Source organism: Nylanderia fulva, unplaced genomic scaffold (genome assembly GCF_048542155.1).
Source record: "Nylanderia fulva isolate GAGA-0341 unplaced genomic scaffold, ASM4854215v1 Scaffold35, whole genome shotgun sequence".
Lineage (NCBI taxonomy): Eukaryota > Metazoa > Arthropoda > Insecta > Hymenoptera > Formicidae > Nylanderia > Nylanderia fulva.
The window spans coordinates 313798-332008 of NW_028190422.1; the positions used below are offsets into that span (position 1 = coordinate 313798).

The 18211-nt window shown below is 32.9% G+C and overlaps 2 protein-coding genes across 6 annotated transcripts in view; one reads left to right on the top strand and one right to left on the bottom strand.

Moving 5' to 3' along the window:
- Positions 1 to 4134, top strand: part of Klp10A (kinesin-like protein 10A) — a 29232-nt gene extending 25098 nt beyond the window's left edge. For all 4 annotated transcript variants that reach the window (XM_029307640.2, XM_029307635.2, XM_029307636.2 and 1 more), the window contains 6 exons: positions 118 to 691; positions 965 to 1214; positions 1327 to 1481; positions 1566 to 1772; positions 1984 to 2158; positions 2608 to 4134. In XM_029307640.2, the coding sequence (XP_029163473.2) occupies positions 118 to 691; positions 965 to 1214; positions 1327 to 1481; positions 1566 to 1772; positions 1984 to 2158; positions 2608 to 3755 (2509 nt within the window). In that variant the 3' untranslated portion in view covers positions 3756 to 4134. The remainder of the gene's footprint in view (positions 1 to 117; positions 692 to 964; positions 1215 to 1326; positions 1482 to 1565; positions 1773 to 1983; positions 2159 to 2607) is intronic.
- Positions 4135 to 10448: 6314 nt separating this feature from the next.
- On the bottom strand, positions 10449 to 17894 carry Mad (mothers against decapentaplegic homolog 1). 2 transcript variants are annotated; one of them, XM_029307643.2, is made up of 3 exons: positions 17539 to 17894; positions 14920 to 16253; positions 10449 to 14836 (listed from the first exon to the last, which is right to left on the bottom strand). In XM_029307643.2, exons 2-3 carry the CDS (start codon positions 16167 to 16169, stop codon positions 14677 to 14679), a joined length of 1410 nt encoding a protein of 469 aa, XP_029163476.1. In that variant the 5' UTR covers positions 16170 to 16253; positions 17539 to 17894; the 3' UTR covers positions 10449 to 14676. The 2 variants fall into 2 exon arrangements, with proteins under 2 accessions (XP_029163476.1, XP_029163478.1); XM_029307645.2 differs by lacking the exon at positions 17539 to 17894 and adding an exon at positions 16996 to 17261.
- Between the last annotated feature and the right edge of the window lie 317 nt (positions 17895 to 18211).

Genomic DNA, 18211 nt, shown 5'->3' on the forward strand with positions numbered 1-18211 from the left:
AATTTTTGTAGAATATTATCCATATATGTTTGGAGAATATTTTTTTATGTGTGATTGATAGCAAGTATTACATATTAATTGCGTCGCTTGTATTAATTTTACTATTTACTTTTACAGAGAATATCAAAATGGTATAGAGTACAGGCCATTGCGAGACACGGATACCGTGGAGGATCACCAGATCACCGTATGCGTGCGAAAACGTCCGCTTAATAAGAAGGAACACACGCGCAAAGAGATCGACGTGATCACCGTGCCTAGTAAGGATCAAATGGTGGTGCACGAACCGAAATCCAAGGTCGATCTCACCAAGTATCTCGAGAACCAGATCTTCAGATTTGATTACGCGTTTGACGAGACGTGTAACAACGAGATAGTCTACAAATACACAGCGAAACCGCTGGTCCAGACAATCTTCGAGGGTGGCATGGCCACGTGCTTCGCATACGGCCAGACCGGTAGCGGCAAGACTCATACTATGGGCGGCGACTTCAACGGCAAAACGCAAGATTGTAAGAAGGGTATCTACGCCATGGTTGCCAAAGACGTGTTCAAGATGCTGAAATTGGCAAAATATCGGCCTTTGAATCTGGTCATTTCCGCTAGCTTCTTTGAGATTTACTCCGGCAAGGTGTTTGATCTCTTGGCAGATAAGGAAAAGCTGAGAGTTCTGGAAGACGGCAAGCAGCAGGTTTGTTTTATTCTAAAATACGAAGTTTGTATTAATTCTGACTGAAAATAACCGTCTTATAAATTAAAGTTTATATCAATCATTTATATTACATAATTCGTTTTATTTATACATTTGCTATTATTATGTATAAAAGAATATTTATGTTAATTTGCAATCATTCGTATTACATATAGTGTTCTCAGTTTATGTGTTGAGATTTAATATGTATGATTAATTTGTTATTTATTTAGATTCTTAGCATTTAAAAATTTTTCTCATATTTAAAAATAGGTGCAAATAGTGGGATTAACAGAAAAAGTCGTGGAGAATTGCGACGAAGTATTAAAGTTAATACAACACGGAAATAGCGCCAGAACGAGTGGTCAGACAAGTGCTAATTCCAATTCTTCGAGATCGCACGCAGTATTCCAAATAATAGCGCGTATCCCGGGTACACACAAGGTACACGGCAAGTTTTCGCTCATCGATCTTGCTGGTAATGAAAGAGGTGCTGACACGTCGTCCGCTAATAGACAAACTCGTGAGTGTAAATGTGCATTTAATCATAACCGAAATAAATCAATGATTTATAATTAATGATTTTGCTTCTCAATTTTTTTAAATAATTAATATTCTTTTATTGAAATTTTTAGGAATGGAAGGTGCTGAGATCAATAAATCTTTATTAGCGTTAAAAGAATGCATACGCGCGTTAAGTCGTAAGGGTACGCATTTGCCTTTTAGAGCAAGCAAGCTGACTCAAGTGTTGAGGGATAGTTTCATCGGTGAAAAATCAAAAACGTGCATGGTAAATATTATTTAATAATTATATATAATATTATGCGAAATAGATAAAGAGATAGTTTTACACAAATATACTCTGTAAATGCAGATAGCAATGATTAGTCCTGGGATGAGTTCTTGCGAGCATTCGCTGAATACATTGCGATACGCTGATCGAGTGAAAGAATTGGCAGCGAATGATCCTACAGAAGTAAAAGCTTCACCGACGGACGACGATCGGGGTATGAAGATCGAGGAACAGGGAAACAACAGTGTTCTATCGGATAGCGATTTGGCGCAGCTTCGATCTCTCAATGTAAGTGACTATAACTTGCATAAAATTTTGAAAATATATATCATAATCATGTGGTATTATTTAAATTATAAAAATTAATACATTTAAATTATAAAATAATTACAAAATATTAGTTATTACATAACTGAAGAAAATGCATACATACGCACATACATCAAAACAGACAAAAGCATAATTTACAATTTTGCATGAATAATCTTTTTGTTCACAGGAAGGTGAACTTTCGCAAGATCTGTACACTTTTCACGAGGCAGTATCTGCTCTGCAGATGCTCGAAGAAGAAGTGTTGGACACGCACAAACTGGTCATGGATAATACAACTAAATTCCTTAACGACGCGCACAGTGTGTTCAGCGCGACTCACGAAGTGGACTATGATCAAGAAGGTAAGATGAATTTATTTGCATTTGCACGTTTACGTTTTTCTATTGGCTTCCCGTTATCACTTTCGATTTTTGTACTGTGTTATATTGAACGGTGCATTCCCGTTAAGAAGAATGAAATATTTACATGTGTCGTTTCATGTACAATATTTCTTATCACGTGGATTATTTCTTATCACGTGGATTATTTCTTTTTTTTTCTTAATATATCAAGATTTATTTTTGAGAATAAAATATTAATGTCGGTATATACATCGAGTGAGGGGGAAAATTAACATCAGGTTATTTGCGAAGATTTATATAATAAAAATTCACAATGCCTGACGATAAGTACTCTTAAGTGAGTTTTGATAACGTTTTAAGATTATTCCGTTAATAACTATAGTAGTAAAGATCCCAAAATACGAAACGCTGTACTTATCGGTATCACAGAGCATCGCATTTTATGACAGATTCGCGCAGTAAGACTAAGGCAAATTCGATCAACGCGTTAAATCATCGGGGAGGCAGCAGTTCAATAAACACGATAACAATAAACGACACCGACAGCACATCGGACAGCACTGACACGCAGACAGTTTTAAAAACAATAAGAGATATAGCCGCGGAGAGTCCTTTGAAGTCTCCCTGGAAGGATGAGATGGATTTCAGTTCGAACGAGGAGGACTCAAATATTTTTCTTCACACGCCCGACAAACCCATTCCCACGAAGAAAAGCGTGACGACCGGTCGAATTTCTAGAAAGAACTCAATCAATAAAAACTTAATGGAGCGTTTGATTCAAAGACCTAATCAAGTCCAACGAATGAAATTCTCCACCGTTGGCAAAAGTCAGAAATATCACTGGTCCGGTACATTCCGTGGCAGAAGGAATATACTTTCTAAAGACAAATATCGTGACACGCTTTATTCGCCTCGCGATAATGAACCGAATGAATTGAATAATCAATTGGCGAATTATAATTACTACAACGAGGATTTTGAGATAAAGAAACCCACAAGCAAGAGAGATATTTTCTACCCTAATGAATTCAATTCGCAAACTAACGACGATTCGTGGAAAAACAAATGGATCGATGACAGTATCGATTATCAGCCTTTTATAGACATTTGTACAGACGAATTTACAAAGTTTGATCGTTTTAAAAACTACGATATCGAGCAGAATAATGACGCGTTACCGACAGCATTTTCTGACGTTAATATAAATTTAAAACGTCATTTAAGAAAAATGACGGATGTAGATAATAAGGATAAGAAAATGTGTAATATTGATTTGTGTATACATGAACGAGACAATGCGACCAATTTATATTTTCAATTTCCTCATATCAATAATATTAACAAAGAAGAATACAGTAATCCTGGCAACGCCAGGAAGTCAATCGATTCTTCGATAAACAAAATTGAATTAAATACTAGAAAAATGAATAATAATATGAAGAAGTCTGCCGTTCAATCATGTTGCTACAAAGCATGGTGCCTTTTATTTTCTTTTTTGAAAAATTTTATTTTATTTTTGTTGCTTCCAGTGGCGTATATTATCATTTTTGTTTATGTACAAAAGAAAGAAGACCGAGAAAAACAGAATGACATATAATTATTTTTGCATAAGACAGCTATGTGAGTCATTTCTAAGTTTAAACGCGCGTTAACCGTTAAGTAATATTTTTAATCTTAAGTATTAGTATAATTTTTATATTATAATTTATATTTTGTGACAGGATATTTTATGATAGAGAATGACACATACATATTAAAATCATTATTTTATGTCTTTATTTTATAAATGTATTATTCGTGAAAAACTTGAGAGTTCTGAAAAGTTTACTATTATATATAATTTCAATTTCAACGAAAAGACATTCCTTTGAGTGAGCACTTGTGTTGTTTGAGCTTAATTGTATGCACGTTTGAAATGTCTTGAATACTAATTCTGTGTGATTTTATATTAAATATATTTTGATTTTGCAATCGCATTTCTGCCGCATTATATAGTAGCACTTGTTTATCATGTGTATCATTTTTATCTCAAAACAATATTTTTTTATAAATAAATCCGCGCGCGCTGCAATACTATTATTCTGCATAATATTATTCGCATAAATATATTACCAGTATTTTTAACGTCACTATTTTATCTATATTATTAGCCTTTACATAAGAAAAGCCGGTGTGAAATTAGCTCCTTAAAATAAAAAATCAAAAATTTTAACATTCTAATGGATCATTTGAATGGCATAAAAAAGAAGTTTTAAGATTTTCTCAAAATTTCTTTATGTTTGTCGTTCAAATGATCCACTAGAATTTTGAATGTTGTATTAAATTAATTTAATTTTTACTATGGGGTCTTAAAACTTCCTTTTATGTTTGCTTTTCAGATAATCCATTAGAATTTTGAAACCTCATATCTTTCTTCGCAAAACTTGCATATTTTTATAAAATTTGCATAATCTATATTAAAAAATTGTTGTGTAATGGTATAATATTTCTCCTCTTGGGAGAGAATGATACATTAGGGGCATTCCACGTAAAAAAGGTCCACCTAAAAATAAACTACTTGGGGTTTTTAAACTACAATCATGAAAACGTGTTAGTGCACACATTGTATGAAGTTCAAGATTAAAAAAATTAAGTATTACATGCCTTACATCCAAGATATTAGAAATAGGAAATATTTAAATAATAAAATTATTTAAAGGCCGGAACTTTTTGTAAAACTTATCAAACTATATTTGAGGAAGTATTTGGGGTGCAAACGGAACTCTTGTTAAAATTTTTGATTTTTTATTTTGAGATGCTAACTTCACACCGGCATAAAAAAAAGCGATTGGCCATATACATATAGTTGCAATTATATTTATAATTATAGCATAGCGAATACAATTTCCTTTATGCCTATACACTTACATATTTTAGAAGTCACATTGCATTGTATATCTATAAGAGAAATTTGATGTAATATTAGAAAACCTTGCAGATTTGAGGCGGAAAAGAACAAAGTTTGAATCACCCTACCTGAGGAGTTTCTCGTTGCGTAGACATCTTATAGAGAGAAAACTATTTTCCGACGGTACGATAAATTCGATTAACAATTTTATAAAATAGTTTTGGAGAAGCAGCTTGTTTAATGTGTATCATGTATATATATATTATATATATATACATATATATGATGCATATACACACTAATGATACGCGTCACTATTTTTTCATCGATATCACACGCATATTCAATTAAAGATATACATATACATATCCCAAAAATAATATTTCTTAACTGTTTTTAATATTTGAAATTTTACATTAAAATTGATTTTGCTAATTAATGTAACGTCAGAAATAGATTTTCTTCTCATCTGTTTTAAAAGTCTATTTCTATGAAGTGATATCATTATAGTATGAGATTAATTATTAATTAAGTATCAAAATTATTCAATTACTAAGAAAATTGAATTATTTGATCTTTTTTAACTGTCTCTATTATTACAGACACAGTTTTTTTAAACAGTGTGAAATTGTGGGACTGATCTTTCAATATCTGATTTAAACGCGCGTAAAATGTATTAATGTAAATTATATCTTATCGACATGTAGAAGCAGAAATTCTCGCAATATTTAAGATTGATATCATATTTTTCCTATTTTCCATAAAATACGCGAACAGATATATCCTGGGAGGGTAGCTCAAGATTTTTCTTTTCTTTAATTTCTACATATTATTGCATAATATTTTGTTAAATTATAATTATTTTACTAAATATTGTCACACAAAAGAATCGTGTTATCTTATTAAATAAAATAATAAATAATTTTGTACATATGTAATATAAAATTATATTTTTGAGAGTGTAAACGCATTTTTTGTATATATGCAAACTGAATCTCTGTTAATAAATGTTATTTTTGTGGATTTGATGGCTCGCGAGCTAATGATGGCGTCACGTTAAATAGTTATATGTAACCATCGGAAATGTTGTAAGAGAATTGCTCAATAAGTCTTGCTTGTGCTCAGCTTAAGCTTCAATTTTGTGTTATATCTATATTATTATATATCTGTGTGTATATGTATAAATAATACTCACATAACTAAATTCAAGCACTTTAAAATTGGCTCATGAGCAATTAAAAAATAAGATATTAATCATCTCTTCCAAAACATACCATTTAATTTAGTTATGCTTTGATATAAAAATAACGGCTTTTATAACTTGAGAACGCGATTAAAAATAATAAATAATTTAGATATAAGGTGCTTTTTATAGATATTATCATGTATATTTCAAGTAACTAACGATTGTCATTTAATTAATATTGTAATTCCTGTTTTTATAAGCTTTATTATTATATAAAAAAATGTTTGTTTTCGTTAAGATATTATCGAGTTATTAATTAAAATATATGATTAAGGAACTAATTATTTTCGATTAGATGAACTAAAGTGAACTTACACAGAACAATAAAACTCGATGTGATAAATGTATGTTTTAACTACGTTTTAAGAAGAATACTGTAAAGTTAAATATAATGCTAAAATAAAGCTGGGAGAATAGGCTCTCCATCCTTCATTTGTAATACATCATCTCTATGTCTGATTTAATCCTTAATTATGCGATGTGTCTAATCATGCTCTTGGGTGCTCTGATGGGTATGCGTGTTATCTGTTGCAGCATATGTCCAAAAATGGGAACAGTTGCTAATACAGCAACGTGACATCCTCAATGCCGCTCTCGATCAAGTCAGCCAGTTCCGCGGGCAGCTCTTACAGGAGGAACAAATCAGTCAGAAGATGACCCGAACGCGCAACATTACAACGCGGTACAATTAAGATTGATACTTTAACGATTGCGAAACGAAAAAAGACACAAAAGTAATTATCTCTCTCTCTCATCAATGAGAAAAACCCGCTTCTAATGTGTGTATTGATCTTTAAAATTACAAGCGCGTGAAAAGCAAGTATACATGACATAGTGCGATGAATATGAGAACACAAGTAATAAAATTCCATCTTGTCTTCGAAATTGTTATCAAAAGTACATCGACGAGAAACAAGAAGTTTGACTCGTATAAAATTCACCTTAGCTATATAAGGATTCTTTTTGAATTATTCTTTGAGTGAAACAGAAGAGAGAAGCGTAGAAAAAGAATTCTATAAGAATTCGTAAAAAGAGAAATCAAGTTTTTGTTTTTGCGAATTTTATTTTCATTATTTTATTATATATACTTTAAAATTTAATTTTTTTAATTATTTATATGTACTCTTTCTTGTAGACTTCTCTCTTCTGTCTCACTCACAGAATCATTCAAAAAGAATCATTATATAATACAGGATCGCTAGGCTGGATTTTATAGTAATCGAGCTTGTTTTCTCGTCGATATACTTTTTGTAGCAATTTCAAAGGCAAGACGTAGTTTTGTTACTTGCGTTCTCATATGTCGCACTGTAATGGCATGTATACTTGCTTTTCACGCACTTATATAGTACAGGATCGCTAGGGTGAATTTTATACAAGTCGAACTTTTTGTTTTTTTCGTTTTGTTTTTATGTATTGGATTTATTCGTCTCTGCGAAAAATGGCGGAGAATTTTTAGTCAGAATTTTTCGTGTTTCTTTTAGTTTGGAACCGTAAAGAAATTTTGAGTGATCGTGATTGAATCGTTCACAAGATACTCTTATTATATACAATTTTTTTATTTAGTTAAGTAAACCAAGTTTCACCAGTATCTAATTACATGTTTTTAAAACATATTCTTGCGCGTTTTACACATTTTTGGGCCGCACCAAGACTACCGTAGAAATTTGAAGCCGTCGATACGTACTCGTGTACACGATTTGTCCGTCTTCGAAATGCAAAGTATCATCAAGAATAATAATGCGTAAGCTATGAAATCAGATTAACACACAGTTTTAGACTATAGAATGCTAGGTGTTATTACGGAGGACCTAGTAATAATATTGGACAAACAGGAAAAACCTTAGTATGTCGATTTGCCAAGGAGGAATGGAAATATGTATATCATGGCGATACACACACTCATCCATACACGCAGATACACAAATGCATAACATACACGCGCATAGTTATGGACGACATTCGTAAACCAAATAACGACTGATTTCGAAAAAAATGTAACTCTTAGAATATAAGAAACTGCACAGCGCAGCGCTCATCCAAGTTCGGATGTTTAAGTTTTTTAGTATTAATATCGTCGACGGCACATCAAACGGTTCACTTTTTTTCTTACGTAATTAAAAATATGAGATTAAAATTTTCATTTGATTTGTCAACGCATATTCTCTTGTGTTTTTTTCCTTACTCTACTGAATCACAGAGTGATTCATTCTAACATGCGTAAGTTTTACTGCGAACGTCTAATAGAATATCATTAATATTTATTATGATTATAGTTTGATTGAGGTAAAATTTATGAATTTCATATTCTATGGATTCTACCGCTTTCTTTTAAAAACTGATCAAATTTTTTGCTTCACAAGATATAAGATGAAATTTATTCTTATCTTGTTTCGATCTTTAACATTTTTTTTAAATGCATTACGACAATTAATGGTGGTACAATATTTAATAAAATTACATTTAAAATTAATATATAAAGAAGAAGAAAATACATTTTAGTCAAAAATATAGTTTTTTTAAATAAATTATAGAAAGTCAAACATTCACAAAATAAGTGTTCAGCATATTTACGAAGAAAAGAAAGCAATGAATTTTTGAAATATTTTAAGTAATGATTGTACCTTTCGCGGTATGAGTTATAATTCAATGTAAATATTTATCATGCTATGTAATTTGTATAGATTGAATGGTGGCTAGGAGTGTAATCGCGCGTTGTTAAAGATATTGTATCACCAAAATAATTGTAAAGAAATAAATCTCGCTACAATCTCACACTCTAGACAATAGAAGATATAAAAATTAATATAACGCGGATCCACTGTAATTTCTCTCTTGAAAATTTTATTCTAAATGCCCATTCTTCTACGTACGCGTAAAATCCTTCTAGACCCGCGACAAAATGATCATGTGTACGCTCAGTTTTGTAAACTTATAGGAACATATAACTATTCTATTATAATTGAGGAAAAAGTTATTCGAGATCTCTCTCTCGAAGCTTAAAGATAGATAAATAAAATAAAAATAACGCGGAGATAAGAGTAACGGAGTATTTCTGTGTTGACAAGAAAATACGATTTATATATAAAAATAAAATACTTATAGCGCGAAGAGTGTGTTGTAAAGAAATTGTTTAAAATTATTGTTAAATCATCAAAAGTAGTTATATTTTCCGCCGACTGCATTCTCTAATTTAATCTAATCTTTATTGAGAGTATTATGTAATCTGAAGCTGTGACTTCATACTAGTACCATACTTTATTTAATTGAAAAAATCAACATTTTTCTTCACATATCTGATGCTACGTTTTTCAATGATACCTAAAATTATATCCTAATATTATATAATTACTTAATATTATATATTTAATATTAAGTATCTAATATTATATAATTATATAATATTAATAAATATTAAATACTATCAATGCAGTTTACGACTGTTGTAACTCAGGCATATATCAGTAGTTCCATTGTCGAGATTTAAAGAAATTTTGTTAGCTTTTTGCATATCATGAAAAAATCGCGTTTTATCATCCCGTGCGAGTGCGCGCGGATATAGTATTTTTTAACAAGAGTAGTGATATAGAGACAAAGCTTAATATCTGAAAGATGTTAATATACTTCTTATTTTTTTATAATCTAATATAATTTATGCGGAAGGAGACGAGTAAATCAAATACGACACGTATCCCTTTACTCTGTCTTTCCTCCGCCTATTTCCACTGTATGTCGTACTTAATCGATTTCTGAACTATTCCAATTCGATGTGCACAGAAAGATTTTGAATACGTATAAAAAAATTTCACGTTGTTGCTTTATGAAATAAATCAAATTGAAAAATGGATATTATAATACGCTCCTCATCCCGATCAACTTACTTCAATAAGATATTGAAAAAGGAATATACAAGCAGAAGAATTAATTTTAAATAATTGTTCATACAGTAAGTATTCTTATAATTTCCTGTATTTTTAAATCTCTTTGTTCGCATTTAATTTTATATTTATAGAAATTAATTTTATTAGATTTAATTTAATTTTTTCTCAGTTTTATTATTACTTTTCAATGTGGTATATCATCGATGAAGGAATCTAGGATGGAGAACGGACCGTCAAACGCGAAATTATGGAACGAATACAATCATATTTAATCGCACATAGAGATACACAGGTAGGCATTTTATTTCGTATTGGATAGAGCTGCACAAGACAATAATTATCAGAAATGCATGTATAGACAAGTGAAGGCGTGTAAACGAGACCGAGCGAATAACTTTGTATATCGAACGGTATTATATATAAATATATATATATATATAATACACACAGCTGATCACGAAGAATTTATCCTAAAAAGTTCTCGGCATCTCGTGGACACATTCTCTGCCAGGCATCTAAAAATTTCGCACAAGCGACTTCTCCAAGCTATGATGACGAAAATGTTTACTGGTACACAAAATGTTTGTGCTTGATTAATGCCGGAACGTATACACATTAGACATTTCAATACTTTCTTGATAATGGAGCAGACTCTGTATATGTGATCTAGACTAATCATTTACACTAGTTTGTCGATTTCTTATCGCGTATATAACATGTTACATATAACACAAATGTTTTTTTTCTCTATTATTTCACTCTACATTATGTATATGCGATTAAAATACCGTGCTTTGTACATAAAATGTCTTTTTTTACCACAAAGAAGAGTGCTAAAAAGGAAATAAAATATATTACACACCATACTTAGCATGGCTAATGCGCGTTAACACTTATATAGTCTTGAGATAACTATGAAACAAACTCATTCTCTTGCAGAAGAGTAGTCTGTACAGATAGAAGAGCTCGTGTGTCTACATCGGCGCTGATAGTTGATGATGAACACGATGTAGCCACATGAGCATACTGAGAAATCGCGCAAGAGGGAAAAATTCGCAGTTATCTTTTCTAACGATATTTAACATGGAATGAATTCTCTCTCTTTCTCTCTGAAGATGTGCTTTTACCATATACAGTATACACACATATATGCATATATATAAATATATATATATATATATATATATATAATATATATGTAATATGCATAATATATATGTATGTTATAGCTATTGAGGTGTTGGAATATCGCGAGCCCGTTTTCAAATTATTCTTTCCCATTTTAATCGCTCATCTATTTATTCTTCACGGCCTTTACATTAATAGGCAGCTTTTCTATAAAAGGAACCGAGCGCTTCTATATCAGAACCGATGAACGAATTTCTAAAGTATTCTGTGACACGAAAATGATTTAAAAATATACAATTATTAATAGATTAGTAAAAAATATTTTCATTACATTAATATATATAATTATCAGATGTAATATGAATATGAATTCGTATTTAAAGTATTCATATTTAAAACAACAAGCTCTAGTTTTAATTGCTTATTTGTTAGTAGCAATCTACGCTTGCAAAGACGCTCAGTTCTTTTTATACTTTAATGTTTTCAAGGCACGCGGTAATTTTGAAAGTAATCTTCACAACTCAAAATCTGATTCACATCGTATAATTATAGCAAATGCAATCACTAGATAAATAAAACTCGATATTAGACAATTATGTTTCATGCTAACGCGTAAATATTACGTGTGTTATAATATGACGCTGCAGTACAAATGCAGTATATATAGAGCTATATATTTATTTTACAAGAGTAGACACAATCGAGGGAATTTTTACAATCTTCTTTTTTTCCGAATGGTAAAATGTTTGTGCATTTTTGGATATATAACACACGCAGATCTCTAGCTATTTCACAACACATAATTCAGAAATTACATATATTATATCTTACAGCTATGTAATATAAAAGGCATTTAAGGCACAAACTTAGGCGACGCAAAAAATAACAGTGCTCTATCAATTTTCGAGAACGTTAAATTTTAAATTGAATTTTTGCCAATTTGAAAAAAAGAAAATACATCTCTCGTCTCGAAAATTAGGATTAAAAAGGTTCAGGTTGCTTTGTAAACGGGTTTTGCGATTTCAATTAGATTTCAAGAAAATGACTGGTGAGAGATACAAGCTGTAGATCTAATCTTACATATGAGAAACTATTCACATACATCTTACAATAATGTACATCATGCTCATTTCAATTTCAAACTCGTAATAGAGCTCAATGTGTTCGTAAAAGATCTCGTAACTCCATTCTAATCGGTTAGCTGTTCGATAGTTTATCGACGCGAATTATGATGCAGCATCGTCACTATAAAAGATTTTTAATTAGTCTGTATATGTCGATAGAAATTTCAGATACAATTGAATCACATTCTGCAGGAAGGAATAAATTTAGAAAGAAAATTCATAATGGTTTTACATACACATGACAGTTTTCTTTTCTACACTTATTTTATCTTTTGATACAAGATATCTATCAGCTGATGGATTCCTTCATGCAAAAGTCGATTCAATTAATTTTATTTATCATTATATCAAACAATAAATTGCCATAATTACAATGAATTAAAAATGTATTTTACATTTGATCCTTTTTTTATAATCGTCGATTATATTATTGTCTCCATCGCTTGTACAATTGTACCATATTATGCAATACGGAATAAAGTAGCATTTCGTTGACATTAATGTTTGTACCGAACAGTATTCTGTTCAACTTGAAATTTAATCTTTCCTCGTCATACACACGTCACACATATTTAATATAATGCAATTGTAAGTTACAACATTTTACTCTTTCGTACTTTCCTTATCACTTAATTGTTAATCAGGCAAATATCTTACTTCTTAGTACTTTCTTTTGTTTATCACGGAATTGTAATTAGGCAAGTACTTTATTCTCCCTCGTACTTTCTTTTGTTTATCATCGAATTGTAAATTTGTTAAATCGAATAGCAAAGAATCACAGCTAGGCACATATCGGCAAACAAGTGACAGCAAACGGCAGTGAAAAAAGATAGTATTGTCTATATAGGCACTGTTAATATCTGACAGCTAACATATTCAAAGGCATCGATGTATTTTCAAGTTACTTGATTTGTGATTACTTTGGGAACGTGATTAGAAAGAATTGTATCTCTTTGACAAAATATCACAGTGCATAAATTAAATGTATTATGCGAATATATACCGTTCTTTTTGGCACCTTTTGCAGCATATAAAAGTAACAAACAAAGTAATATCAAGAGCAACTCCAATTCATAAAAATAACGTCTCTCATCTAGCAAGGTATAAACTTACTAATAGATGACTTCTTCATTAAACACACACTTGTATACACACGTATACAAGTGTATACAATTCTCCCATATAGAATTTATACAACACATCAAATTTCATATATTTATGACACATAAAACTTATCTAAATGTGTAATGTGTTTTCAGGAATTGTAATATGGAAAGCGTTGAATCTTATATGGTACATGATGCGATAATCGAAAAGAGTACAATGCAATGTAATTTCTATAGAGATGGAGCAAGGCCATGAATCATAAATCTCTTTCTACGAATTAATGTATTCGACGTTTCAATATATCATTGGACGCAGTTAACTTCCAACAGTCAACGTGAGATCAACGTCCAATTTCTTACATTGAAATACAGATCGCATTATTTTTCAGTAAAAGACTGCGCTACATCATCAATCGTTTTAGCGAGAAATTTGAATAGATTTATAATCGATATTTACGTTTCTAAACGTAAAAGTATTTTTAAAACACACAGAATAGACAATCATTAGATTATCGGGAGGACAAAACATATTTTTTTTCGTTCCTTTCCCATAATTTGGAAAAATTTTTTTTGTCAAGCAGTTGTAATTTTGCGTTGTATTTCTTTTTTTCTTTTATCATCACAATAAAATTTAAAATTGTCTAGAAAAAGATTTATAGCATAACACTGACAAATACCCTTCACAATAAATTTTCATATAAAATAAAGTATTAGGCTGATGCATAGGTTTGAAAAATATTTCTTTTTTTTTATACATATATCATTATGCTTTTATATGTATAATTCTTTTTCTATATAACAGCCAAAGAGTTTTATATAGCATCTAAGTATACATTACGCAATCACGATAATTTTCAGAGATCACTGTTAAATATTTTTTTTTACGTAACATTCTCATAATATTTTATATTTCTTTCAAACATTACATATTTTATTTTCATTATCTTATTTTCATCGTCTTATTTTCATGAATTTAATATTGGTATAACATAAAGTAACTTACAGCTGTAGCCGTTGTCAAACATGTGGGCTCCATAATTCACACTTGTGGCAATTATTCTGGCCAATATCCTTAGACTCTTGAAAGTGCATTGTGACTAATTGTCCTTTTCTCGTAATAAACATTTTGTTGTAGAGCGTGCATATTATTTATGACACTGAACTTATGGCATTATGGGGTGGACCCATCTGTGTTAACACTTTGTCCAACCATTGCAAAGGGCCATGCAAGTGTGCTTCAATCCAGCATGGGGTTGATGTAACATCTTGCCTATGGTATTCAGCACCCCACCCCTTTACAAAAGACATTCTGTAAACAAAAAAATATTTTAGTTACATGAGTTATGTATATTATTACAATATCTTTTACTGTATTAAAATATTATGAATTACCTAATCGTGCACATTTTTGTTAGCTCATAGACAGCTTCAAAGCCATGATTTACACTTTGCGAAAGAAGCTGAGCAAATTCCTGATTATTGAATATCTTTAATGAACATCCCGGTGGAATTTTACAAACTGTGCTGGGATGAAATCCATGATGGTGATTACAGTTTCTAGATTGTACAAATATTGCCGAGTCTGAGAGACATTCGGCATAAACTTCACCCCCAACGTAGTACAAATGCACTCCTTTGCCTATGTGTCGCCTTGTGTTTTCTATTGTGGAATTTCGATTTACGTTGGACAATTGTCCAAGACAGAAACGATCGGAGTTGTTGCTCGGGTTAGTAAAGCCATCAATAACCACCGAATGCGTTTGACAGTGAAACACCTCGCCTACTCGGCAATTTAATTCGTAGTAAGCGATCGAGGCCCAGTAAGGTGGTTCTTGATAACACACAGGTGTAGCTGATTCGATGGGCGCGGTAGTGTCCATCGGAACCGAATCCGACGATGAGGTTTGTCCGGTTTGCGAGCCGTCTTCCGGCGGAGAATATGCCGGCGGTGGCGTTTCTGGTAATCCATTAGTACCATACGGGCTCTGAGGATTCGGCAAGGTCGTACTTCCTGGGCTTGGCACAGAACCGACAGAAGACATGGGCGATGTCGGATTGACGCCGCCTGTAGAGCTGGCGTTGAAGCCGCTAGACGAATAGGAAACATTGTGCGGCATGCTTGGATCGGCCAGTTGTTGAAAAGGCAACAAAGAGTGGCCAGGAGCATATTCTGAGTGTCTAGGAACCAATACCGGCGGCAGCACTGGGCTTTCCACTCTTTTATAGTGGTATGGATTAATACAAACTTCTTTCTGCTTAGCGGAGAATGGATATTGACATAACTCCAATGGTTTTAGTTCATGATGTGACTGAAGATCTGGCCATCGCCAGACTCTACAGTATATCACATGTGGCAAGCCTTTACGGTGGGAAACCTGGAGTCTACCATCTAAACTTCGAGGAATGGTTACGCATTTGCTTGGTGTACCAGGGCAGCTCAATGCTCGCTCCAATTCCTCAATTGCTCCTTTGCGTTTCTTTAATTTCTTCACTAACGAGTCAACTGCTTTCTCTGCCCATTTCTCCTCTTCGTCCCCTTGCTTCCATCCAAGTAATTTTTTCACAGCGGGACTGGTGAACGAGAATAAACTATTCAATGAAGACATAGGTCCAGAACTTGAGGTTCCTTCTTCATCATCCATATTTGAAGGTAATTATTTAAAAGTGACTTCTATACATAATATTTTTGTCCACATTTATTATAAGAGAATCTTCTTGTCAGCAATCTGAAATCATACAAATAATGTTCAAATTTCTTAATAAAATTTTGAAAAAAAATGGAAAAAAATTTTTTTCTATTTGACTTCAAAATTATTTTTTCTCGCATATTGATAATTATTTTCCATTTTAAAATATTTATATATATATATATATATATATAATCATTTATTTAAAATTCTAACAAAATTATTCACTTCTCAAATTGCAGTGTTTAGAACATTACATTATAGATTTGAAATTTAAAAAAATACTTTTCTATTTATGTTTTACTTTAAAAAATTTTTCTTCATTAAATTAAAATAAAAAAAAAAAAAGTTTATTGTATACAATATTCGATAAAGCACGAATTCAAGCGCATCGTCTGTCCACCGATTCGAATTTTTGTGATGCTATTTTTATAAGAATATGTGATATTTTGGCATGTCTCCTCCCACCGCTACGTCAATTCCTTGACAAAGACAACAAAATCCCATAAATATTGAAACTTTTTTAAATGAAAATACACGAGTTTAGAAATGAAAAACTTCGCGCAATATTAAAAAAATACAAGACTCGATTCTTCTCAATATAATATAAAAATTTACAATTTTAAAATAAAATTTTATTCCATAAAAAATATGAAAATAATCTAGATAGCATTAATTGACTTGAAAAAGTGGTGTCACATCGTTTTTTCATCCTGACAGCTTCACACATTATATTCATCGATACACAATTCATGAAGCATGACTCATTACTCCGCAATACCTCGTAGAAATCAAATCAAATCTTCGACGCAAACACGGACAGTGTAATCCGACATGAGTGTTGCGCGAGGTTAATTACGCTATTCGAGAGAGGCGCGCAAGAGAGATACAGTCGGCGAAGAAATCTCGGAGCGGTAAAAAAAAAAAACTGCCGCGCACCGGAAGTGCACATATATACACACGCGCACAGACAGATTCCAGACACCCCGTCTCGGCGCGAATCGGTACGCGAAAGTACGCGCTTTCGTTCACTTCTTACGCGTTGTTCCTTGCCAATATTCGGCATTGTTTTTACCACGGTCTCTCCCCCCCCCCCACTCCAACCCCCTCCTCTCTCTCTCTCTCTCTCCCGCGTCTCTCTCTCGCGCCCTCGACGCCACGCTCTCGCCATTACGATCTCTCGCCCAGCGCAAAAAGCGCCCGTGGGGTTATCGATTGCGCTCCGACTTCGACTACTGGGCGGCGCGGGGTGTCCGGTGGCGATTCCGGGAACGCGACGACGATATCGCGTCCGCGATTCGATCACACGCATTTCCGTACTCACGTTCCCTCGTGTCCCTCGATCGCAATTCCGCTGCCATTCTCGCGCGATCGACGACGACGAGACGATCACCCGCCGTCAATGGGGACGTGGAAATGCGTACTACGAGTCCCCTCCGATTTTTCTGGGTAACTTGGAGGATGCTCCGACTCCGTCGTAGTTGACGTGACGTTTCGCTTCCCACTCGCTCCCGCAATAGCGCGGCTCGTGTGCTCGTAGATTACGCGAACCATCCGCTAAATGTACTCAGCGCGTAAACATCCTCTCGGCGCGGCGACACTACGGCGAATGTTTACTCGCCGGATTACGTCGAACGACTTGAACGTTGCTCCGTTTGTATCGGGACCTGCGACAACGTAAAGGATGACATTTCATTTGTCGTAATGACGAGTCTGGCGGACGCGCCGATTGGCTGTCGCATAGAGAATTTAGATGCTTCCCGCGGGATCAGCCAATCGGATCACGAATTTACCAGTCCCCTAAAATCACTAGAAATGTAGTCTTCCGGTCGCCATGTTTATTAGCTGTTCTATCTGACCTAACGCGCGCCAGATTTGAAATTTATATGCAGATTGTTTTTGTCTCCTAGCTAATTGTTAGATGGAATTATAAATGTGTAATTAATAATTAATAAATATAAATGTAAGTTTCTCTCTATCAATCTAATGTTTAGGAT